General features: G+C 45.1%; 1 protein-coding gene across 1 annotated transcript in view; it reads right to left on the reverse strand.

Moving 5' to 3' along the window:
* The window catches only part of ATP10B (ATPase phospholipid transporting 10B (putative)), a 124,847-nt gene that overhangs the window by 54,089 nt on the left and 44,119 nt on the right, over nt 1–26,639 (reverse strand). The window contains exons 4-9 of the mRNA XM_007115735.3: nt 23,954–24,039; nt 20,582–20,688; nt 16,274–16,405; nt 12,525–12,652; nt 10,336–10,588; nt 8,977–9,215 (exon numbers count right to left, since the gene is read on the reverse strand). Coding sequence (XP_007115797.2) covers nt 8,977–9,215; nt 10,336–10,588; nt 12,525–12,652; nt 16,274–16,405; nt 20,582–20,688; nt 23,954–24,039 — 945 coding nt within the window. The remainder of the gene's footprint in view (nt 1–8,976; nt 9,216–10,335; nt 10,589–12,524; nt 12,653–16,273; nt 16,406–20,581; nt 20,689–23,953; nt 24,040–26,639) is intronic.

Here is a 26,639-nt window from a genome sequence, read left to right on the forward strand (position 1 = left end):
CCCGGTGCCTGGCAGCCTGTAGGCACTCACTCAAACCTTTGTTGCCTGACTCCTATCTAGGACACCATGCTACCTCACCACTGATTAACCCATGGGGGCTCTTTGTTAAAACTCTTATTTAGTGTATTTCCACCCATTCATATAGCAATGCACTAAAAAAAAAGTTCTGCAAAGGGCCTGCTTCTCTCTGGCATTGGCAGCAGGCCCAGCCTGCAGGTGTCAGCGGCAGATGTCAGGGAAGCTTTATCCAGGCACGCAGACTTGTTTCTGCAGGGCAAGCTTCTTCGTGGTTCCCTTCATCCACAGCCCATTGGTTTGCTGTCTGGTTCATTAACATTTAGGAACTTGGCATGTAGGACGCTTATAGAGAAAGCAGTGCCCCCAACCCCCTCCGGGCCCTTTGGCTAGTCTATTTCTCTGAAGGAAAAGACATATACATTTGTGGGGCTACCAGTTGCTCAGATTAGAGCTTTGTGGCAGCTGGGCACCCAACTGGTTGGATTTCTTTCTATTGCAGAACACCCGAAGCTCAGATAAACCCTCTTTGGGGAAGGTGATCTCTGACGTCACACCACACCCTCAAGGATCCTCTTATTATCATCAGATTATATCTATTGACAACATATAGCAAAGTCAGGGGCTTTGGTAAGTGCTTCCGTGTACATCATGTAATCGTTAATAACAGCATCAAAATAGCTATTATCATTCTCCCATTTTATTTATGAGGCAAATGAGGCTCCACTGAAGATAAGTAACTTGTCTAAGGTTCCAAAATCAATTAAAAAGCTGGGTCTTGAATCCAGTTCTGCTGATGCCAAAACCCAAACCCTTAAACACGATGCCAGCACTTCCCAAACTCTAACATATACACAAATCAGCTGGGTGTCTTACTTAAATGCATATGCTGATGCAGCAGGTCTGGAGTCGGGTCTGAGCATCTGCATTTCTACAGGCTCCCAAGTGGTGCTCCTGCTGGGGGTCTGAGGAGAAGAGTAGCAAGGCTCTAGGCTATGGGGCTGCCCTATCACTCCCATTTCCTCCCTGACTGGGGAGTGTCCTGCATTGAAGGCTGGGAGAGGAAGGCCAAGCTCCATTCCATTACTCTCCTCTCAGTTTTAGTGACGGCTCACTCATGGTCACATTGGTGACTATCACTAATTGGGTGCAGCAGATTGTTGCTATGGGAACCCACAGAGCCAGCGGTGGAAATGAACAGGAACCCTGGTGCATAGGCCTGGAAGCAAACTCTGTGGCTTGGTTCCTCCCATGCCTCCATCTCCTCCTTCACCTCTCTCCGACCTGTGCCTCTGATTCCAGCCATTCCTTGGACCCCCAAGTCTCCATTTGCTTGTGCAGAACGTCTCCCCTAAAACGCAACCTGCACTCTCCCCAGTAGATGGTCTCTTCTCTTTGCTCTGGTTAACCTTTAAAATTTTGTCTCAAATTCAGCTCTGATGCTAACCCTTCCAGGAAGCCCCCTGATGCCTAGTTTGATGTAGGTGCACCTCTTCTGGGCTCCTATAGCACCTCTGCACCCATACACCCCAGCACTGAGAGCAGTGTCCTGTAGGCACTGGGGTTCTTGCCCCTTCACTGGGCTGTAAGTGCCTGAAATCAGGAACAATGCCCCATTAGACTTTATATCCCCAGTGTCTAGAACAGTACTTGCCATATTATTTAGTATTTGTTGACCGACCGACAATAAATGAAAGGCTATTCTAAAGAAATGTAGACACTGAGAATACAAAGACTTGGAAGAAGGGGAGGAAGCAGACCCTTCTATTTGCTTTGGTGAGTGTCTGAACTCGTACAACCGCTTGAGAAGTATCAATCAAAATTTTAAAAATGCACACAATCTCAATTTAGCAGTTATGCTCTAAGAATACCATAGAAAAACTTGTATACATGTATAAACATGTGATGGCTCGACCATCCAACAAATTCAAACAGCCATTAAAAATGGAATGAAGCAGCTCTCCATTGAATATCTGTCAGTTTGTCTACATATATGAAATATTCTCCAAGATTCATTAGGTTAAAAAAAAAAGTCCAGGGCTTCCCTGGTGGCGCAGTGGTTGAGAATCCGCCTGCCGATTCAGGGGACACGGGTTCGTGCCACGGTCCGGGAGGATCCCACATGCCGCGGAGCGGCTGGGCCCGTGAGCCATGGCTGCTGGGCCTGCGCGTCCGGAGCCTGTGCTCCGCAACGGAACAGGCTGCAGCAGTGAGAGACCCGCATACCGCAAAAAAAAAAAAAAAAAAAAAAAAAAAAGTCCAAAGTCCAAAACAGTGTGTATGCTATGCTTCTGTTTGTGGGAAAGGATGTGTTTATGTGTACACCCCACTTGCCTGCTTCTATATAGATACAGCACCTCTGGCAAAGACACAGGAATATACAAATAATGGTTGTCTCTGAGGTGGTGGGGAATAGAGGAGGGAGGGAGGCTTACTGTCTTCATTTGCCCTTTGGTTCCTTTTGAATACTTAGCCACGTGGTTGTATTGCTGTTGTGGAAACAAACTTTCGCAGTCGCTGGGGAGCTGAAGGCTGAAGTATTATTTAGGGCAGTCATGTTTTTGCCCTTGATGAGGTTGTGGCCTTGATGATATTGAGTTTGGTTCAAGAATGGGGAGAGCTCAATATTAGTAAATATTTGCTTAAATAGAAGCACGTGGATTATTAAGGTAAGCTTTTCCCAAATGGGACAGAAGTCCCAAGGAGAAAAACTCAGTGGCCTAGCAAGAAGAGAGTTTCCCACAACATCCATTCATGATAAAAACCCTTACCAAAGTGGGTATAGTGGGATCATATCTCAGCATAATAAAATCTATTTATGACAAACCCACAGCCAACATAATACTCAACAGAGAAAGCCTTCCTGCTAAAATCTGGAATGAGACAAGGAGGCCCACTCTCACCACTTCTATTCAACACAGTATTGGGAGTCCTAGCCACAGCAATTAGGCAAGAAAAATAAAAGATATCCAATCTGGAAGGGAAGAGGTAAAATTGTCATTATATGCAGATGACATGGTATTATACATAGAAAACCCTAAAGACCCCACACAAAAACTACTAAAACTGATAAATGATTTCAGCAAGGTAGCAGGATACAAGTTTAACATATAGAAATCTGTTGCATTTCTTTACACTAACAATGAAATATCAGAAAGAGAAAGTAAAAAAACAATTCCTTTTAAAATTGCATCAAAAAAACCCAAAACCAAAACCAAACTTAGGAATAAACCTGACCAAGGAGCTGAAAGACTTATCTTCTGAGAACTATTAAACAATGATAAAGGAAACTGAAGATGATACAAAGAAATGGAAAGATATTCCATGTTCTTGGATTTGAAGAATTAATATTGTTAAAATGGCCATACTACTCAAAACAATCTATAGATTTAATGTGATCCCTATCAAATTACCCATGACATTTTTCACAGAACTAGAACAAAGAATCCTAAAATTTGTATGGAGCCACAAAAGACCCAGAATTGCCAAAGCAATTCTGGGGAAAAACAGCAAAACTGGAGGCATAACCCCTCCCAGACTTCAGACAATACTACAAAGCTACTGTAATCAAAACAACATGATATTGGCACAATAACAGACATATGGATCAATGGAACAGTAGAGAGAACCCAGAAATAAACCCACACACCTATGGCCAATTAATCTTTGACAAAGGAGGCAAGAATATACAATGGAGAAAAGACAGTCTCTTCAGCAAGTGGTATTGGGAAAGCTGTAAATGTAAACGTAAATCAATGAAGTTAGAAACACCTTCAAACCATACACAAAAAATAAACTCAAAATGCCTTAAAGACTTAAATATAAGACATGACACCATAAAATTTCTAGAAGAGAATATAGGCAAAACATTCTCTGACATAAATCGTACCAATGTTTTCTTAAGTCAGTCTCCCAAAGCAAAAGAAATAAAAGCAAAAATAAACAAATGGGACCTAATCAAACTTATAAGCTTTCGCACAGCAAAGGAAACCATAAACAAAATGAAAAGACAACCTATGGACTGGGAAAAAATATTTGCAAATGATGTGACCAACAGGAGCTTAATTTCCAAAATATACAAACAGCTCATACAACTCAACAACAACAAAATAAACAACCCAATCTAAAAATGGGCAGAAGACCTAAATAGACATTTCTCCGAAGAAGACATACAGATGGTCAATAGGCACATGAAAAGATGCTCAACATTGCTACTTATTAGAAAAATGCAAATCACAACTATAATGAGGTATCACCTCACTGGTCAGAGTGGCCATCATCAAAAGTCTACAAATAACAAATGCTGGAGAGCGTGTGGAGAAAAGGGAACCCTCTTACACTGTTGGTGGGAATGTAAATTGGTGCAGCCACTATGGAAAACAGTGTGGAGGCTCCTTAAAAAACTAAAAATAGAGTTGCCATATGATCCAGCAATCTCACTCCTGGGCATATATCCGGAGAAAACTCTAATTCAAAAAGATATATTCACCCCAATGTTCACAGCAGCACTATTTACAATAGCCAAGACATGGAAGTAACCTAAATGCCCATCGATAGATGAATGGATAAAGAAGGTATGTGTGTGTGTGTGTGTGTGTGTGTGTGTGTGTGTGTGTGTAAGTCAGCCATTAAAAAGAATGAAATAATGCCATTTGCAGCAACATGGATGAACTTTGAGATTATCATACTAAGTGAAGTAAGTCTGACAGAGAAAGATAAATACCACATGATATCACTTACATGTGGATCTAAAATATGATACAAATGAACTTATTTATGAAACAGAAACAGACTCATGGACATAGGAGACAAACTTATGGTTACCAAAGCGAAAGGGGGTGGGTAGGGATAAGTTAGGAGTTTGGGATTAGCAGATAGAAACTACTATACGTGAAACAGATAAACAACAAGGTCCTACTGTATAGCACAGGGAACTGTATTCAATATCCTGTAATTAGCCATAATGGAAAAGTATATGAAAAAGAATATGTCTGTATCTATCTATCTATCTATTTATCAATCTGAATCACTTTGCTATACACCACAAACTAATACAACATTGTTAATCAATTATACTTCAACAAAAAAAAAAAAAGAAAAAAAGAAAGAAGTATCCCAGATCTTGTAAGACCCAGTTCTGTGAAAAGGGTCACCACAGCTGTATGCCCCCACTTGGGACCCTGGGAGCTAAAGGAAGCAAAGCTGAGACAGGCTTCATCCATTTCTTGCCCTGTGTGGTCACATCACTTACTAAAAGATTTTGTGCACTTTACTAGTTAAATCAGGACTCTTACCTAACCTTGTCGTGGGAGTTTGTGCTTGTGGGCTGTCCCTGTCAACCCGGAGCAGACTATAAATATGGCACAAATATCTTCCCAAGAATGAAAGGAAGACCAAGTTTCAAGAAAGGAGGCAGAGGGCCAAAGACACCGCCTTTACTTCCCTCTATTGCATTCTTTCTAGACAGGTGGGAGGGGTCGTGCCCACAGAAGGGAGAGGTGGTGGGGTTTGGAGCCTAAACGGCCCTGATGCAAACTTTATGATTAGGAAAATAGTCTTTGGTCTGATGACTCAAAAATATTTTTCCAAGTCGCATGTCTAAACAAAGACTCTCTGCTCCAATCTTGGCTGCTTACCGACCAGGAGGGAAAAGGCATTTCATTTTCCTTCTGCCAGGACTATTAAATGCTGGCTCAGAACTCACCACTTTCCTAAGAATATTACCCCACCCTAAAGCCACAGATTTTAGAGCAGCCAATTAGACAACAATAACAGATGCTTCCTTGATCTTTGTAGTAAAAGAAAAAAGCCAGCTTTTGTTGTAGTGGTTGTTATTGTTGATGCTTATTTTATTTTTGGTTCAGAGCAATGGAATGGGGTTGGGTACTCCGTCATGACCTGGCATCCCTGGGGCTTCAGAGGCAAGTTCTGGCTGAGTTTACAAAGGAAAGGTAAAGCACTGGTTTTGCCAAGAGATTATCCAACGAGATCGGTTGCCAGACGGGCGGGTGGGAGAGGAGGCAACACAGAAAGCCTGCCAAGGTGGCGGGGAGCGGGAGCCAGGAGCCAGGGCATCCCCCTGGGGCTGCCACGGACGTTCTCCATGGACCCACGCAAGGGTCTGCCACTTAGCCACAGAGAGTTTACAGGTTACTGTCAGAGCCCTTTAAGGCGACATAAATCACCCCCTTTAGCCAATGCCTCCCAAGCTGTACAAGGTGCCCATCTGAGCCAAATGAAGACTATTTTCCAGTGGGGTGATGGTATGCTTAGGGCATTTCTCAGTCTTGGTTGCTCACTGGAATTATCAGAAATAAAAACATGAATGCTCAGGCCCCACCCTAGACTGAATATCCCAGAATCTCAGGGGAGAGAGCTTGACATTGTGTTTTATGAAAACACCCATATTTCCCCTCCCTGTCATCAGTTATGTGAACGTCTGTCCAAGGCAGACAGCTTCCCTTTAGAAAGTCATTTAAAACTTCTGTTAGTTATCCATCTGTCTAGAACACATGAGCTTTAAGAATTAAATCCTCAAAATCAACTCACGAGGCATAACAGAAATCCCTTTTCAAGATGAGAACATCGAGGCTTCCAGCTCCGTGAGTTGACCAAAGTCAAAGAGCTAATACACGGTGGAGCAAAGATGAGGACCTGGGACATTTGACCCCAGATGTGCTTAATTCATAGCTGGCAGCGACCTTGCAGGTCAGCACAAGCATCACGGTATTTGACTTTTAGAACAGCCAGCGAGAGTTGTAAGCAACGTAATTTCAGGTGATGAAACAGGGATAGAGAGAGGTTTAACATGTTGCATAAGGCCACCCAGCAAGCCTCAGCAGAGTTGAAACCACAGCCTATGTTTCCTGACCCTTGGCCCAGTGCCCTCCCTAGCAAATAGCCAGGATGCTATTGTCCCCCTGACCCCAGATTTTCAGCCTGACCTGTAGAACAGCATATTTAGCAGCTCATAAAGAGGACACATCACCATCCTCTCCTGCTCAGGCAACAAGAGTTGGGTCTTACTCTATGTGTCAGTTTCCTTATTGTTCCTAAATGCGTGTAGTTAGAGCTGGACTTGGAATGTGCCAGCCAGGGCAGAAGGATGACATCAGGATCTGGAGACAGCTCATAAGTTAACGTGTCCCTTTCACTGACCATCCGCTAAGGGCCCCGAATAAAAGTTATACTGACTGACTCGGGGCTGCAATTTTTCTGGGCTGCTGAGATTTGTCAGGCTGGGCAATGAATCTGTGTATTCCAAATGAGATCTACACAGGAAAGCTTCCTTTTTTTTCCCCGTGTCCTGGGGGAGACATTCTCAGACACACGGGATGCCCATGGTATCTAGAACTGGAAGATGCCAAAAGACACCAGTAGTGCAAGACTTACTACCTGTGCCCAATGAGAATTCACTGAATTCAATGTCCAAATATTTAGGTAAAGAGCTGAGGGGAAGGGCATTCCATTCAGAAGGGACAGAATTAAATTAAAGAAGGAAAGACTTGACAATATGCATGTCTTGTTGTTATTTCATTTGGGAAAATCGAAAAGAAAAATAAAAACCAAAATCTTCCCAAAGGCATCAATGGATCATTCTTCTTGTAGGTTTATAAGCACCATATGTCTTAACACACTGTTATTGTTTTCTCCTTGCTACTATTGCATTTCTGTGCATGATAATAACATAAGAGAGTTAAATTTGTACTTACTTAAAGTTAGATAAACAACAACCCAGAACATACAGACTCACAGCATTACTTGTCACAGTCAGAAAACAGAGTCCTGGGTAATGAATACGAGGTGGCAATGTGGAAAAGGCTCTTGATATCATGTCAGATTAAAAAAACCCAGCAGCTATAATTTATGTGTACTCTGACTGCAAAAATGTTAAAATATGTAGTTTGTGTGTGTGCACGTGTGTGTGTGTGTGTGTGTGTGTGTGTGTGTGTATTAGTGGGGGAAATAAAAGCCTGGAAGGAAATTCACCAAAATTATCATTTTGAAAATCTAATGTTCTAATAACGGGATAAGAGCACTTTCAGTCCCTCTGTATGTGTGTCTTGTTCAAGATACCTGGGGCTCCCTGAGGCCTTTTCTGTAAGTGCAGAAGACTCTGGATGATGTGTTCCCCAGAGGAAGAGCCTGGTGCAGAGGAAAGTGGGATGACACAGGAGTCAGAGGCCCTGGTTCTGGCCTTGACTTTTTGGGCATGCTGTGTCATCTTGGGGAAAGAACTCAGTTTCTTCACTTGCTGCCTGGACGTCTAGTGGTAACTATCCCAATGGATCACATGAGAGGGACCAGATGCAGAAAGCCCCAAAGTTGCAAAGTCGAATATCCTAGGGGCCTGGCAGTTAGCCTAAGGGAGTGAGGTGGACTGAGTAAATTTGACAGAGATGTTCGTTGCATCCTAACAACTTAAGACTCTTTATCACAATAAATACATTCTCCCATTTTTCTTGAAACCTAAGCCTTACAGGCTCATCTTTTGTTTTTCCACTTTATAGAAACATGGACATCAGATCTTTCTTTTTTCCTCTTAACTGCATTTTGGAGAAAAATGTATAATGAACATGCTGCTGGGCCTCAGCTCAGGGATGAGGATAAAGAGAGAGGGGGTGAGGGACAGTGATGAACTGGGGACGGCACGCCCAGGCTGAGGAGCACTGACTTCTTCATTCAAACCACTTATTGCCACAAGGAAATGCTGGCTTAGTGGGGAGACTTTTTTCGATTCCATTTAGACATCTCCCAATTTCTAAACATTGAACATTTGAAATTAACAAGAATCGTACATGCCCCCCAAAACCTGTGTAGATTACATACAAGACCAAGAGCTGCCATCTGAGAGCTCTTCAGGGTTTATACACCCTTTTCTCTTTCATACCCCAGAGCCCTCCCCCTTCTCTCCCGGAGACAGGCCACTAGCAATTCAAAGAGGAAAAGGCAAGGACTTACTATGGAGCTGCTGAAGGCCACAGGGGGCTGTGAGATTTCACAGCGCCCCATGGACCTTTGTCGCAAGTGGCCCTGGATGTGTGCCCGGGCACTCTGGCTCCTCCTCAGAGGCTGGGACCCTCCTTGGCCCCTTATTGTTGCTGGTCCCTGGTCCCTTCGGGCTGGGAAGGACAAGCACTGGTATTGGGTCCACTCTTCACTGTGTGAGTCCAGCTCCTTTGGGGTCTCTATTCGCTTAGCTGCAGGAAAGGAACCCCGTTATTGCGCCAGTCATACCTTGGCCAGATCATGGTTGGGGAGATGCCAGACTTTGGGGGTGGAGCTAAGAGTAGGCAGCTGGCTACCCTGGCTGGTGAAAGAGGGGTGCAACTAAGTTGCACAGGTTCAAATCCCGTCTCTCCTACCTCCTAGCTCTGTGACTTTGAGCTTCGTATAACCCGTGCCTCTCTTTCCTCAATTAGGGGTTATAAAAAAGTACCTAACTCACAGGGTTGTTTTGAAGACTTAATGATATAATGATATAAAAGTGATTAGCATACTCTAAGGACTGGTAGTGGTTAGCTGTATTATTATTAAGAAGAGATTAGAAGCTCCATGTAAATGGTTACCACTGTGGCAAAGGGGATTGGACCACCTGTCATAGCCCCTCTTTTCTCTTTCTCCATCCCTCCCACTCAAAAGAATGAATGCTGCTCTTGTGAGTTTCTTCTCCTAGTTAGGAAGCGTGTGTGTGTGTGTGTGTGTGTGTGTGTGTGTGTGTGTGTGTGTGTGTGTTGTCGGGGGAGGGAGCTGAGGGGATCAGTCAGCTCTGTCGGCCACCTTCAGTCTATGCAAGATGACAGTCCAGGCATTTTATAGCCACATCCCCTAAGGCAAAGCTTTGCGTCAGTGAAAATCTAAGAGATCAGTTAGCATGGAGGGCATTTCCTGGACGTATCACATCTCACCGTGTGCCTACACCTGGGCCTGTCCTGTCAGGTAAGGGGACCTGAGAAATTCTTAAACTTTGGCTGCATGACTGGCACATAATTTGGACATTTCCCCAGTGCATTCCTGACAGATAAAAATCCTGTGTGTAAATGGCACCAGACAAAGATCAACGGAGGACAAAGATCAACCCACTGGAGGGCTACCACACAGGAGATCACTGACAGCCTTTGTGAACAAATGAAAGTTTACAAGTGATAAGAACAGCAGTGATCTGTTTCAAGGAAGCCACAGGGATGCAGGAAGCTACTTCCCACAGAGCCACCCAGCCTCTGCTGGGAGCCAGGATAATGGTTTTTTTCACCATTCTCTCAGGAGAGCGGGGGCAATTCCTTTAGAAGAGGGGTGGGAGCCCCCCGGAAGCCCTCGTACCATTTTCTTGGTGAGAATACTCGTGGCCCATGATGGTACAACGCCTGAACACCATCTTGTTCTCGGTCAGCGTCCCCGTCTTGTCAGAGAAGATGTACTGGATCTGGCCCAAGTCCTCAGTGATGTTGAGGGCTCGACACTGAATGGACAAATAGGTCTCTTCGTCATACAGGTCAAGGTCGTTGTGCAGGAAGAAGACTTGCCCGAGCTTCACCAGCTCAATGGACACGTACAGGGAGATTGGGATCAGTATCTGTGGGGAGATCAATTCCCATCGTATCAGAAAACGGGCTGGTCCCCCATCTCAGAACTTTCACTGGGTGATGGGAGTAACAAAGGGATTTCATGGAGAGCTCAGGTTAGCTCACATGATGGGCTTTCTCTGAGAAATTAAAGGTTAATGACCTCACGCCTCCCTCGGCATTCTTAGGGTCATCTGAAAAAGAGATACGCCTTCTTCAACCAGAGATATCCAGTACGGGGTAAGCACTCACCATTGCTTGTTTAATGACTGAGCCAGAAGGAGGTAAGGAGCTCTAGCTACCTCAGTCCAGAGTCTCCTGATGCCCCTCGGAATCCCTATGCCACCCAAGACTGCCGCCCACTTTGACGGGTATCCAGACTCATTTTCTTTTGAAGGATAGTTAACTTACAATGTTGTGCTGGGTTCAGGTATGCAGCAAAGTGATTTAGTTTTATGTATATTATATACATATATATATTCTTTTCCACTGTCGTTTATTACAAGGTTTTGAATATGCTACACAGTAGATTCTTGTCGTTTATCTATTTTATATATAGTAGTGTGTATCAGCTAATCCCAAACTGCTAATTTATCCCTCTCCCCCACCTTTTCCCTTTGGTAACCATAAGTTTGTTTCCTATTCAGACTCATTGTTGATCATCGCCCACTAAGTATCTGTGGGGAGATCAATCAGTACCTAGTCAATACTAGGTATTGACCTAGTACCTATCACGGGCTTTATGTGTCACATGCCGTTCTAGGTCCTGCAAATGGCAGTGAGCAGAACAAAATCTCACATTCCAGTAAACAAACAAAGAAATAGATACTGGGTAGCGGGAGGTCTCATGAAAACGAGTAAAGAAAAGTGAAAAGGGTGAAGGCTGGGAGGGAGTCGGTCATAAGCCATGACCTTTGCGCAGAGACCTGAAGAAATGAGGGTGTGAGCTTGAGGTTATCTGTGGGAGCAGGAGGGTTCCGGGCAGCGCATGGGTGGCCGGGTGCTTGCAGGGCGGGGGTGAGAGTCAGCAGGCCTGTGTGTGAATGTGAAGGAAACAGCTCGGAGATGTGGTCCAGGAGGGAGTCGGGGTCCAGATCACCTAGGACCTTGCTGGTCGCAGTTAGAGCTTCAGTTTTCACTCTGAGTGGATGTGAATCCACCAGAGAGTTCAGTGCAGAGGAGAGCATGACCCGACTCACATTTTAAAAGGATGACTGTGCTCAATGAATGAACGAACTAATGAATGAAAAAGGATCATCAGTAGGAGGACAGTGAAACACCCTCAAATACTGTAAGAACTCAAACATAGGTGGGGTTTTGTTAAAACAAAACTACGACTTGCCTTATCTTGTCATAGACTGTGATTACTTATAGAGCCTGAGGATTTTTAAAATCTGTCTATACTTCACTGCAGGTGTTTACCTACGGTAGTTGCCTTTCTTACCTCTCCTGTAGGTGGCTCTAAGTTTTTGTTTTTTTCCTCCTATATAGTGCCGGTTCTCTTTTTCCATCTCAAACTTTCAAATGAGCAAACACTAACCTGTGGTTTCTTGCTCTCAGTGCTTGGGGTCTGAAAGTTCTCTGTAGCTCTCTGTGCTGCATTATCTTTTGTTGTTCCCAGGTCACTAGGGTTTACCTGTTTAGATCTGGCAGAGGGACAGGCACACGTGCATCACTGCTATAATCTTACTTTTAACTGGAAAAGCCTGATCAATATTTCCCTCTGCTGTTATCTGAGGCCAAGTTCCCCTCCACAAGGCAGGGCTGGTCCTGGCATAATCCCAGTTGTGAATACTTTCAAAGACCCATAAGAAAGCGATAAACATTTCCCCATCTCAGTCCCGTTAGTTCTTTCATGGGGCCAGCGCTGATGTTTCTTTATTTTGCAGAGTTGTGCAGATATTGGCGTCGGGTCTTCTGAGTCCCACATTACACGGGCCCTCCTACCTGCAGCAGAACGATCATGGTGAGGAACATGTAGACGCCTCCAAGGGCAAGGGGAAGGAAGTTGCCCTCGGCATCGGGCACATCAAAGGGAGGGTGTTCTGCAAAGGTTCCATTCCAGAGGCTGTGACCTAAGAGGAGGCAAAGCCAGGCATGAGGCAAAATCTCCAATGAATCCTAAACTGGTCAATTACATCAGCCCTTCCCTGACCTATTGCCAGAAACGAGTGTGCTTTGGAGGAACCCATCCTTATTCTATATAATATAGGGGTGTGTGTGTGTGTGTGTGTGTGTGTGTGTGTGTGTGTGTGTTCATTTAGCTCTAAAGGGGTCCTTCTTTTTTTTTTTTTTTTTTGTGGTACTGGCCTCTCCCGCTGCGGAGCACAGGCTCCGGACGCGCAGGCTCAGCGGCCATGGCTCACGGGCCCAGCCGCTCCGCGGCATGTGGGATCCTCCCGGACCGGGGCACGAACCCGTGTCCCCTGCATCGGCAGGCGGACTCTCAACCTCTGCGCCACCAGGGAAGCCCAAGGGGTCCTTCTTATATACTACATTTCAATCTCTTGATAGGCATTAAGTCTGTCCTCCCAGAGGAGGCTAGCACGGGGATTACTTACTTTTTGTTGAAGTCCTGTTATTCCGGGGTTGGAAAGCAAGAAAGGGGCAAGAGTTTTTTTTTCAGTTGTGTGGTAGAAAGTACGTGGCTGGGAAGTCTTGAAAGACCTGTATCCTAGTCCCTCTTTCTCTCCCATGCACATACCCATCCACCCATCCATCCATCCATCCCTCCAATCAATCACCCAATTACCCATCCACCCGTCCATGCATCCATACATGCATCCATCTATCCACCCATCCATCTGTCCATCCATCCATATCTCTGATCACTCGCTCCTCCCTTCCTTCCCTTTATCCAAAAATTTTTAATTCAAGAAGGAGTCCGTCCTACTTCTTGTCTTTGAGGAGTTCCCTACCAAGTCAGGGAGTCCGATGTAAAGATACAAATCCCACCTAGCATGAGGGGTGCTATGCCAGATCCTGGAACACTACAAGAGCCCATAGTGACAGCACCAGATGCAGACCGAACCCTCTGTTTCCTTAACTGTAAATGGGGATAACAACACCCATCAAGTGAGGATTGATAAGTGCACCTCGCACCGAGCTCTCTGAATCTCAGCATCCTCATCTGTCAATTAGTAATAATACCTTCTCCATGGGGTTGTTGTGAGAACAGCATAACCTAATGTGTATGATGCTCTTGGCCCCAGGGCAGGGACTATAGCAAATAAAAGGCATAGGGATTCCTACCCTGTCCCTAAGATACTTCTTTGCACAGTAGGTTGGGTCACATACCATCAGATACAGCAGAAGAAAGGAGACTTACAGACGTGAGGTTAAGGGCCAAATGTAAGGCACAGAGTAAGGGTTACTACAGACCATGGAAGAAGTCAGAGCAGGCTGCATGGAAGAGGAGGCCTGGAGGGGTTCTGAAGCCCAGGTGGGTACTGGGTGATCAGAAAAGCCTGGGGAGGACATTCTGGGCAAATAAAAACGAAACACCATCTTCACACAATTAAAGCAAACATTTGATAAATGACCCTGAATGGTGCTCATTCGAGAGCTTTCACCTCCCGCGGGAGCTGTGTTTGATTTGGTGCCAGCAGCGGCCTGTGTTATTCTCAGACAGAATAGAATCCTTCCCCCACCGCCCAATTACTTTCTCCACGTATTTATTATTTTGGGCAATCTACCAAGCTGCTTCTTGTTGGGCCTGTACCTTATCTAACTCTGTGAACTTTTAATCATTCACTTCCTTTCCCTGGAGACGCAGTGAGATGATCTCCAATGTCCTTTCCAGGTCTGACGTCCCCTGAAAAACCTGTCCCGAAGCAGAGCTGACAGTTCTCCAGAATTTCCGGGGACACAGGGATGGCCCACCAAACAAACGGTTGGTTTTCTTGTTTGCCTGCTTCCGTCCCATGCAGGTGCTGCCCTTCCAGCCATGAGCCCCTCACATGGAGTGCCATTAGACACATCTGGGAAGCATATTCATTCAAAACTCCAGGCCACGCACAAGATTGAATCCCACTGTCTTCACTGTGGTGACATAGAAAATCTCTGTGGGCTTAGGAAGATCTTAAGCTTTGGACACTGTCTTTTTTAAATCTTTTTTTATTTCGTCCGCACCTCATGTCTTGCAGGATCTCAGTTCCCCTGCCAGGGATTGAACCTGGGCCACAGCAGTTACAGCACTGAATCCTAACCTCTAGGCCACCAGGGCACTCCCTGGACACTGTCTTTTAAAAACAGTGATGGGTGCGATTTCTGACAAAAGCAAATAAAGCGCAAACGCTATAGCTGCTCACTGGCGTGGGGTTGGCAGGGGGTTCTGGACTCAGCATACGAGTTCTTCCTGCTGGTCCTCCCTGCTTCTTTTTGGGGTCTCCTTTAGGGTCCTGAGAACCATCCTTAGTGTTAAGCCATAGAGGGGGAGAGTGGGTAAGAGTGAGGGCCCCTCTTCCCCTACCCTCCGAGGATCTATTGAAATGGCTCCGGATCACTCGTGTCTACACCTCCCACGGCTGTCTACACCTGGCTGTTGTAGAACCTGGCCACGGCCCAGTTCTAATCAGGTCTCCATACTTGGCTTTGCTCTTGGCACACCAAATTGCCGAACACTCCTCTGCATAACATGACTCTCCTTCCTGCTGCTGTGCTCTGCTTGCGCTGTCCCTCTCTCTTTCCTTTCACAGCTGCCTGCCCCATCCTGTTCCTGTCACCTCCCTCCTCTGGTGAACACCTACTGCATCTGGAATCAGCTCCAGCAAGACTTTCTTCCTTGATGCTCCCATAATCCCGGTCGTGGGCTGAATAATGGCCCCCTAAGGTGTCCACGTCCTCATCCCTGGGCCCTGTGAAAGTGCTACCTTAGATGGCAAAAGGAACTTTGCAGATGTGATTTAGTTAAGGATCTTGAGATGGGGAAGAGGAGCCTGGATTATCCAGGTGGGCCCAATGATGGAATTACAAGTGTCCTTATAAAAGGGAGGCAGAGGGCCACACTCCCACAGACAAGGAGAAGGAAATGCGAGTGGAAATTAGAGTAATGCGCTTTGAAGATGAAAGAAGATGCTTCAGAGGGAGAAACACGGGCAGCCAGTAGAAACTGAAAAAGACAAGGGACTGATTCTCCCCCTGGAATCTCCAGCCCTGAGGACACCTTGGTCTTAATCCAGTGAAACTGACTTTGGACTTCTGAACTCCACAGCTATAACAGAATCAACTAGCATTGTTTTAAACCACTTAATTTGTGTTGACTTTTGACAGTGGTACTAGGAAACCAACACAGTACCTGGTACCGCCCTCATTGAGTGGGACAGATGGTGTTATTGATTCTGTTCTCAGGTTGGACTTCCTCCTACTAGACTATGAGGACCTTCCTGCTCTTTGAGGACCGGTCCTGTGATGGATTCATCTTGTTACCCTTTCATGATAAGGGGGTGCCTGGGTTCAGGAAGTATTTCTTGGACAGATACATGATAGATGCTCTTCCCAAGATTTAGAGTGCCTACTACTTTCAGGAGAATGTCATCTGCAGTTGTACTTAATTGGCACCCTGTTAAAGTACAGAGTAGGCTTTCTTTGAGGCTTTTCTTTCTTTAGATGAGGAAACTGAGGCTCCTGAGTTGCAGCAATTCACCCAAAGAAACAGAAGATGATTGTGGGGCTGTCCTTTCCAGAACATTCCATACCTACAGCCCCAATGAGGCACATGAGGAAGAGGAACCCGATGCAGAAGAAGATGTCTGTGTTCATGCGCCGCTCGATCTTGCTGCGTTTGTACCGCGGGCCGCTGTTGTTCAGCATGGCTTTTGTCTCATGGCCTTTGAGAGAAAATGAGATCGTCAGTCCTTGGCCCCTGTTTGCCTCTGGCTCTTCTCCCATGAGATTTCGATACAAGAGAAGCTTCATTCTCTAACCTGAATCTGTCCTGCTGCAGGGAGGTTCTGGGAATGGCCAGAGAGACCTCACACAATTTGTCAGCAGGTTTTTACTGAACATCCCCTACCTGCCAGACACTGGTGGGCATGGACAGAGCTACTGTGCACAGGCTGTGCCCTGCACAACTCAAGAGGTAGCCCTCATTTTGTAGCTGTCATAGATTTGTAAGTCCATTAGGACACATTTGCAGCAAATGACAGTAAGCTGTCTTGAGGAAGGGCCATCTTTTTCTAATTTCAGTGGTGGGATACATCTTTTTCTAATTACAGTGGTGAGACACATGATTCACAATCTGGTGAAAATATACAGGGAAACAAGTAAATAAGGTAATCACAGTTAGCCATAAGTCCCATGAAGTAAACAATAAATAAGGGGCTAATAAATAAGAGATGGTGTTAGAGAGTGTGGTCAGGGAAGGCTTCTCAGAGGAGGTGACATTTGAGGGAGACCTGAAGGGAGAGAGAAGAGTTGGGAGAAAAGGGTTTTAGGCTGGGGAACAGTATGTGCCAAGGCCCTGTGGCAGGACTGTACTTGAGGCCAGTAATTATCATGCTTGCTTCTTTGCCTAATGTGTTGTCGTGCTCGTGCAAGAGTGGTGGCGGTCTCCACCCCAGCATTAACTCTGGGCAACTACTCTCCTACCCTGGAGTTCTGCATAAAGTTCTGTTTAAAGAAAAGACAGTAAAATTTTAAAACTACTGAGCTCATTCAGGCACCCCCCGCTTTCTTTTTTTTTTTCCAATTAGAGAAATTCAGGACCAAAACGTAGAAGGGACCCGCTCCAAATGAAAGAATAAATTGACACCAGAGCCACATGGAGAACCCAGGATTCTGACTCCCAGTCTATTTCTCCTTCCAGTAACTCCTGGAACCCAAACCACCCAGCTAAGAGTTGAGAGTCAAAATGAGCCTTTGTCTTTAGAACAGAGCCTCCCCTTTGGGGCTGCCAAATTGTATTTACCACGGTGTACCCCTCAGCAGTCAAATTAAGAGACCCCTCACATATTTTCTGTGCAAAATTAGAGAAAACCAATGTATCAGCTCCAGCAGTGTGTGGTTTAATGCTGTTTAGCTGGTGGCCTTGTGGATTTAAAGCGGCAACAAAACTGTAGGAGTGAGCACGCTAGGCTTATTAAATTAGACTCAAGTTGCTGCAGCTGTGCAGGGGCTGACACAGCTGTGGTTCCTGCGTGCCCCAGGCTCACCCCGTACAAGGGGTCCTCGGACCACCCCCTTCACACACCTGCTTCCTCACTTCCTAAGATCCCCGTTCTTTTGGCAAAATTTGGGCTCAAGGGGGAGGCAGTATGGTATAGTGGATAGGATGTGGGCTCTAGTGTCCAACAGAGCTCGGCTCTGCAGATACCTGACCTTGGGTTATAGGGAATTAATCTCAGGAGACATGTGACCTCGGGGGAATTAATCCTTTTGTATCTCAATTCCTCATCTGCAAAATGAGATATAATCATTGTGTGTTTTGGGGTGGGGGAGTGAACTGATATACACAAAGTACCTAAATTAGTTTCCGGTACACAGTAGGGGCTCAATAAATGTTTGCTGTGAGGAGCGCATACCTCCACACTGAATCTCTTCCTTCTGGAAAGCTCACTTGTCCTTTTTCTGGCCTTTGAGGTGCTCCTACTTTGTCCAACTGTATTTTATCAAGGCAGAGAATGTAGCTCTAGGCCAGTCATTCTCCCCAGGGGACAGCTGGCCAAGCCATGAGAAATTTTTGCTTGTCACCTTTGAGGAGGTGGTGCTAATGACATCTAGTAAGCAGAAGCCAGGGATGCTGCTAAGCACCCTATAGGCTGGCCCCCACCACAAAGAACAATCTGGAACAAATGTCAATGGCGCTGAGGTTGAGAGCCCCTGGTCTAGACAGTAACACTAAACACAATCTGTACCATTTTTGCTCACATTTTTTGAGACCCTAATGTGTGTCAGGCATTGTGAACCTTATAACCCTAGGAGGCATGTGTTATCAGTCCTCCTTGGGCTGAAAACTTAGCCAGCTGCTCAGGAACTTGCAGCCAGGCAGCGATTGAGCCCCAGGCAGCCTGAGTCCTCAGAGTCACGATGAACTCTCCCCTCCATCTGCCTCCCCACACACCACTCCCATCACCCACTCCGACCTTTGTTTCTGATTAGGCAGAGAAGCAAATCCATGTCTATGCAGGTTTTTTCGTGCGGTAGGGATTGTTGAAGCGTTCATGTCTAGTAGGTCTACCAGATGGCACTGAACTCCATTACCAAAGACCCTTGAAAGCAGTGACCTGTGCTGACAAATATAACATGCCTCCCCCAAATTAGGGAAAGCCAGCTAGATTGTGACACAACTTTTTAAAAAACATATTTTTCTTTTTTTAAAAAATTTAAGTTGATTATTTTTTATACAGCAGGTTCTTATTAGTTATCTGTTTTATACATATTAGTGTATACATGTCAATCCCAATCTCCCAGTTCATCCTACCACCACCACCACGCCCCCGCCAGCTGTCCCCCTTGGTGTCCATACGTTTGTTCTCTACATCTGTGTCTCTATTTCTGCCTTGCAAACCAGTTCATCTGTACCATTTTTCTAGATTCCACATATATGTGTTAATATACGATATTTGTTTTTCTCTTTCTGACTTACTCACTCTGTATGACAGTCTCTAGGTCCATCCATGTCTCTACAAATGACCCAATCTCGTTCCTTTTTATGGCTGAGTAATATTCCATTGTGTATATGTACCACATCTTCTTTATGCATTAGTCTGTCGATGGGCATTTAGGTTGTTTCCATGACCTGGCTATTGTAAACAGTGCTACAATGAACACTGGGGTGCATGTGTCTTTTTGATTATGGTTTTCTCTGGGTATGTGCTCAATAAATGTTTGCTGTGAGGAGCGCATACCTCCACACTGAATCTCTTCCTTCTGGAAAGCTCACTTGTCCTTTTTCTGGCCTTTGAGGTGCTCCTACTTTGTCCAACTGTATTTTATCAAGGCAGAGAATGTAGCTCTAGGCCAGTCATTCTCCCCAGGGGACAGCTGGCCAAGCCATTTTACATTCCCACCAGCAGTGCAAGAGGGTTCCCTTTTCTCCACACCTTCCCCAGCATTTGTTGAAAAACTTATTTTTCTTTCACAGCCCCCCAAAGGGAATCTTAGGGTGGATTGATGTTTTAGTGCTCTTCTAGGTCTAACAAAAGTGGGAGTCTACTCAGACCAATACAAATCAAATCAAATCAAACAAAATAACAAGCAAATGAAGTACTACAAGTTGTCCCAGTGAGTGGAAGATCCAGGGAAACGTATTCTGGAGACTTCCAGGGAAGGTAGACACTCCAGGGAGACTGTGTTTCCTCTACAGAAGAAGTCTGCAGTTGTTCACGTAACAATAGACACATACTGAGTACCCACGGCGTGCCAGGTGCTAGGTACTGGGGATACAGCAGTCCCAAGACCTCCCCCTCCAATACTTCAGGTATCATTGTGAGAAGTGCTGCTGTTACCTTTTTTCAATGGGAAGCAAAATCAAAGTGCAAAGGAGAGAAGGACCACCATATATGGAGCCACAAAGTGAATAAAGATAATAATAAAAACAACAACTAACACACAGTACTGGGTTCTTTCCATGTGCTGGGTCACTGGACCCTCATGGGCGACCTATGGGGCAGATACAAATATTCTTCCTGTTGTACAGATGAGGACACTGAGGCACACAAGGTGAAGTTGCTAAGTTTGGTGAGGTTATTCTTCAGGCTCAAGAAGATACTCTTCATCTCACCTATGGTTAGTGTCAGAAAAGTGTTAGGGATACATGAGCACGAGTCCCCCTCCCTGTCTTGTCTGGATGAGTGACAGTAACTTGGAACTGAATTATGTCGCTGTGGATCAAGTGAGCTGCTGTGATTCCAGCCTCAGTGTGCTTAGCTGGGAAATGGGAAGTCACATGACTCTACTCCTTAGAACTGATGTGAGTTCCCACCGACTGAAGATCAATTTGGAGGAGGTTTTGGAGGAGAGAGGATAAAGGACAGGGACACAGGGAGCTGTCCAGGCACAGTTACCCGCGTAGATGACAATGCCAACAGCCACTTTGGTGTTTCTGATGGTGCAGCCTCGAAGCAGAAGACTCTCACTGCCAAATCCAGTTCTGCTCTGGTCGGGATGTTCCCTGGGGATGAGGAAAGAGAGGGAGCTGTTTGGTGGCCTCTCCACGCTGCCACCGGTTAGTGTCATAGAATTAGAGTGGCGAGTAACAAGATTCCTCTTCTCTCTCTTCTTCGGAAGAGTGATATTAACTCAGAATCTAATCCCCATGTTCACGTGCAACTCTTCATTGCTCCTGGGATGTCTAGTAGGGGCTGGACCATTAGAAGGGAATCACCCATCCCTAAGGACGTAATCATGTACTCACCTAAAAGGCAGAACTCTGCAGAGGAAGCCTTAAAATAAACAGACCTCACAGGAGGTGGACCAGCGACCCTGTGCAACATCCTGCAAGGCAGCTTCTCAAAAGGGAGGTACATGGAGTGTTTCCCTTTCTCTACCTACCTCTCCTTATCAAGGAGGGAGTTGGCTATGGATAGAATATTGGGATAGAAACATGAATGATTCAGTGTCAGTAGCTAGTGGTTTAAAGAGCGTTTTTTTATGATGCTCTGAGGTGATAACATATGACAGCATCTTTTCCTCCTGGTCATAATGTTCCTTTTTCAATGGATGGTAGAGAGAGCGGAACCATCTCACAGCTCTTCTATTTAGTGCTCTGTTTACAGGGATGTTTATTTAACCGACTCAGAGCATTATGAGGTGGAACATATTTCTCCACCTCAGCACTACTGACATTTTTTGTGGGATCATTCTTTGTTGTGGGGACTGTTCTGTGCATTGTAGGATGCTGAGCAGCATTCCCGGTCTCTACCTACCAGATGCCAGCAGCACCCCTTTCCCTTGTTTTGACAACCAACAATGTGTCCAGATTTGTCAAAGGTCCTCTGACGGAGAGGAAGAGATGGGGTCTGAGAACCACTTCTTTATAGAGATCTTACTGTTTAAAAGTTACATTTTCAAATCTGAATTCCTAATCTTCAAAGCATTAAAAACTACTCATTTTCTAGCCAAACTGGGTAGCCCCAGGAGAACTCCTAAATTAAGGGGACCCAAAGAAGCTTCTGGAGGCCTGGAGGCATCAGACAGTAGGTTTGTTCAAGAAGAGAGTGCTTATCATCTGTGGGTGCTGGGTCTTGGCAGGGATGTAGGACCACGGTGAATTCCCCAGCATCCCATGGACTGGCTGCTGGACTGACCAACTGGACTTTCAGGGCTCACCCATGAGGCCCGGGCAGGTGGGGAAAGACAACACTAAGGGCAGCAGCCAGGAAGAGGAGGTGCTGGAAGTTGAATGGAACTGGGAAAGTTCTGTCTGAAATGAGGGGCCAGAGCCCAGGATGAAGCTTAGAAAGGCTGGTTGCTGGCGTGAGCTGTTTTGGGGAGAAAGGATTACAAAGAGAAACCCAGCGATGAGGCTGCTGTCTAAGAGGAAGGAGAATGGCTCAAGGCATGGGTGACTCGGGATGAACCAAATCCACAAAACTCAGGCACGAGGGGTAGACTCCTTGCCCGGGAAGGTGGCAAGCTCTACCTTGCCAGATGACTGCAACGAATCCTCTTCTCCCCCAGGAGATCGTGCCCTTCTCGCCTGTCTCCGTCTGCTGTCTATCAGCTTTTAAAAAGTAATTTGCATTGAAAAGCTGCGATTTCTCTTGTACTGTTCTTACCCTTTCCCCTCTTATCTTGCTCCTCACTGGGCATATACCCTGAGAAAACCATAATTCAAAAAGAGTCATGTACCAAAATGTTCATTGCAGCACTATTTACAATAGCCAGGACATGGAAGCAACCTAAGTGTCCATCAACAGATGAATGGATAAAGAAGATGTGGCACATATATACAATGGAATATTACTCAGCCATAAAAAGAAACGAAACTGAGTTATTTGTAGTGAGGTGGATAGACCTGGAGTCTGTCATACAGAGTGAAGTAAGTCAGAAGGAGAAAAACAAATACCGTATGCTAACACATATATATGGAATCTAAGAAAAAAAAATGTCATGAAGAGATTAGTGGTAGGACGGGAATAAAACACAGACCTACTAGAGCATGGACTTGAGGACGTGACCACCTAGAGGGGTGGGATAGGGAGGGTGGGAGACGCAAGAGGGAAGAGATATGGGAACATATGTATATGTATAACTGATTCGCTTTGTTGTAAAGCAGAAACTAACACACCATTGTAAAACAGTTATACTCCAATAAAGATGTTTAAAAAAAAAAAAAAAGAAAGATATCTCATAGGGCCTGAGAAAATGTGGGTGGAGGGAAAGCATTGACACCTGCCTCCCAAGAAGCCTTCTTAAGCTTCTTTGCAGGGCACATTGGCAGAGAAGTTGCTATAACATGTCTGAGCTGTGTGTGCAGACAATGGATAACACACCGGGGTTGGAGTGAAAAGACCCGGCTGTAAGTCCTGGCTTTGCCTTGAAGCTGCTGTGTGCCTCTGGGAGAATCCTGAAAAATCTTATCATCAGATCTCCCATCTGAAAAATGGGAATCATAATTCTCACTTCGCTGGGTTGTTTTGCAGATTAAATGAGACGATGTTCTGTGAAAGTCCTCTAACTCTTAAAGCCAGAATACGGGCATTTATTCACATCTGTTACCACTAGTCTTTTTTTTTGGTCTTTTTATTTTTTTTTTGCAGTAAGACCGGCAGTCAAATGTGGGAGCAAAATTACAGTAAAACTCTTAGGCTGAACCAGAGGTGAGGAACAATAACAACAATAATTGCAACAGCAGCAGTCGCATTAACTATCTACTCTGCGCCAGTTTCTGTGCTACGGGCTTTGCATATGATCAGTTCTTAGACAAGAAAAATCCTGTGATGTAGATATAATCTTTATTTTACAGATGTGGCAATGAAGGTCCAGAGAGGTCAATTAATTTACTCAAGGTCACACAGCTTATAAGTGATAGAGTCTGGTTTCAAACCTAGGTCTGTCCAACTCCAAAGTCCCCGTTCTTACCTACAGGGCAGTAAAGGCCCCTTCAGAAATCTGGTGTAAATTCAATCATACATGCCTCCCCTGAATCAGAGTGTGGTCTCGATTTTGATGCAGTTTCACCAGAGTTCTGAAAAAACTATTAGTGTATTTAACCCTGTGAGATAATTAAATATCACTCCAGCAAAAAAAAAAAAAAAAAAAAGACTAGAAAAGTTTTCCCAGTTTAGTTAGCTTTCTCTAGCCCTTTTTTTATGATAAAAAGAAATAAACTTCCTTAGGACCCAGATGCTTATCTGTTTGGCCATTTCAAGAAAAAATGTTTTCTAGCTGCAGAGGAGATATTTACAAGCAGCACACAGGCGGCACATACTTACATATAACCCTTAAACCTGTTAAGGTGGTTGTTAGGCTTCTCACACACGATGATGTTGTGGAAACGTTCTGGTTGGAACTGTACCTCCTGTGAGAGAGAGGATGCTGTGAGATTAAGTCAGAGGGATCTCATTTTAATAGGATCATCAGGAGAGCTAATCACTGTTAGAACCACTGCAAATAAGGTAATCCCAGCTTTGTCACACTGTGATAGTTGTAATGTGTTAAAAGAAACAGTTAAATCCTCATTAAGGAGGAGAGAATAGATGCAGATGAAAAGTTGGATGCGCTGCAAAGGGAGGGCCCTGTCCTGACCACTTTTCCCCGGCCTGGGTTTGAGTCTCTAGATTCAAGCTGCCCCATAGAATTTACCGCAATGATGGAAATGTTCTATGTCTGCACTGTATAATGTAGAAGCCACGCATTGCATGTGGCTGTTGAAATATGGTAGTATGACTGAGGAACTGATTTTTAAATTTTATTTAATTTCACTTAACTAATTTAAAGTTAAATAGCCACATGGCGGCTAGTGGCTACCAAACTGGGCAGCGTAGAAATAGATGATCAAAAAAGCAGAGATTATAAATCACACGACCTCCAGCTAGCCAATATTCGTGTGTATACAGAACTTCCAGGCTTTAAAAAATATATGCATACACCTACATACACATTTATGTATGGACAAACATACACATTTATGCGTTTCAACAATGAGATTTAGTGTTCATACAACTTGAACATTTTTACATGTTACCTGGATAGATACCTATTGCATGAATGTCGCCCTATTTCATTTAATCCTTTCACTACTGAACATTGACATGGTTTCAATTGTTTGGCTGTTGCAAAAATGCTGTGAAAATAGTAGCTAATAAAACAAAATAAGTAGGGACTTCCCTGGTGGCGCAGTGGTTGGGAATCTGCCTGCTAATGCAGGGGACACAGGTTCGAGGCCTGGTCTGGGAGGATCCCGTGTGCCGCAGAGCATCTGAGCCCGTGCACCACAACTACTGAGCCTGTGCTCTGGAGCCTGTGAGTCACAACTACTGAGCCCGCGAGCCACAACTACTGAAGCCCGCACGCCTGGGGACTGTGCTCCGCAACAAAGAGAAGCCACCGCAATGGGAAGCCCGCGCACTGCAACAAAGAGTAGCCCCTGCTCGCCGCAACTAGAGAAAGCCCACGTGCAGCCACAAGACCCAACGGAGCCAAAAATAAATAAATAAATAAAATTCTCAAAAAACAAACAAACAAAACACGTAGCATTTACTAGACTCTTATTTCTGTCAGATGCTGCAATGAGAACTTAAGAAATGCTATTTTTTTCAAGCTTTCAATCATTTTATGAAGTAAGAACTTTGATTAGCCCCTCTTTAGAGATGGGAAAACTGTGACTCACAAGGGTTAAGTGGCTGTCCGTGGTCATATTAAGACTGGCATTTGAATCCAAGTCTGAGTGCAGACCATCTGTTCTTTACTTGCACAGCACACTGCCCCCTGGTGAACATTCTTATAGCAAAGCATTTAAAACACATTCTTGACTCTTCACTTTTTCTCTTTCATTCAGCATTTTAGTTGTACAATCTCTTTAAGTCCAATGAGGGGGAAAACACAACTAGAGGTGGGGAGATCTTGCTTTCTAATTCTACCCCACATTGGCTAATAGTACATTCAACTCTTGAGCCTCAGTTTTCTCCTCTGTAGAATGGGGCTAACACCACCTCCCTGTCCATCTCACTTGTGACCCAGAAGATAGAATCCATGTGGGAAAGTTTTGAAAGGTATAACATGCTATGCATATAGAATGAAGTAGTACTAAAGGCGGGATTGGAAATGGTTCCCAGGGTAGAGCTTTTAGCATGGGGAGTGAATTTATCACTCCAAGATTCAAGGTACAGCTGTTCAAAGGAGTAAATTGATTAGAAGAAAGGATAGCATTTTCTGGCTTCGTGTAAATATACCGTCCATTGGTTCTGTGGGGCGCCAACATAAACTCTCCATTCACTTGAAATAAATTACCCATCCAGGAGTTTCTAAAAATACAGCCCTTTTCCCTCCAAGTATTGATTCTTTCAGGGATAAACACTTGCCGAGTTCTGAGATGATGACAAATCTTGCTGTAATTTGTCAGCTGCTTTCACGGCCCTGATTAAGCCGTGTGCTTCGCTCCTGATCCGTACCACTCAGCTCATTGCTAGTTTTCTAAATCCAAACTTATTTCAGATGTGAGTGGCAGCAAGGTCTGAGAGCTAATGATCCTGCTGCAGTGAGTCCCTGTCAGCTGTTTAATCATACCTGGCGGATCCCTGGCAGTGGTGAAGTCTCTTGTCCGTCAGTGGGGCTTCCCAGTGACCTTCCTCTTGAAGCATCCCTTGTTCTTTTATTCTTCTGGGCACTGGCCTTGGGTGCTCTGTCTCCCTCTCTACACGGAGAGGTGATTTCGCCCTTTCTAGCTCTCTGTCCTCGGGCTCCTTTTGTTCCTCCCCGAGATAGACTGTGGAGAGGGCCACACGGCCCTGCTGTCTCCAGACAACCCATCAGCATTGCTTGCTTTCTAGGCTTTCCTGTAACTCACTCCAGGGAGCTGCCAGGAGAACTCAAGGACAGCAGCGGCGGGGGCATTGCCAAGCCCTACAAATCTGTCAGGGTCCTTATTTTTTACCTTGTTCAGGAATTTCTGATTCACTT

The sequence above is a fragment of the Physeter macrocephalus genome, chromosome 8 (genome assembly GCF_002837175.3).
Source record: "Physeter macrocephalus isolate SW-GA chromosome 8, ASM283717v5, whole genome shotgun sequence".
Lineage (NCBI taxonomy): Eukaryota > Metazoa > Chordata > Mammalia > Artiodactyla > Physeteridae > Physeter > Physeter macrocephalus.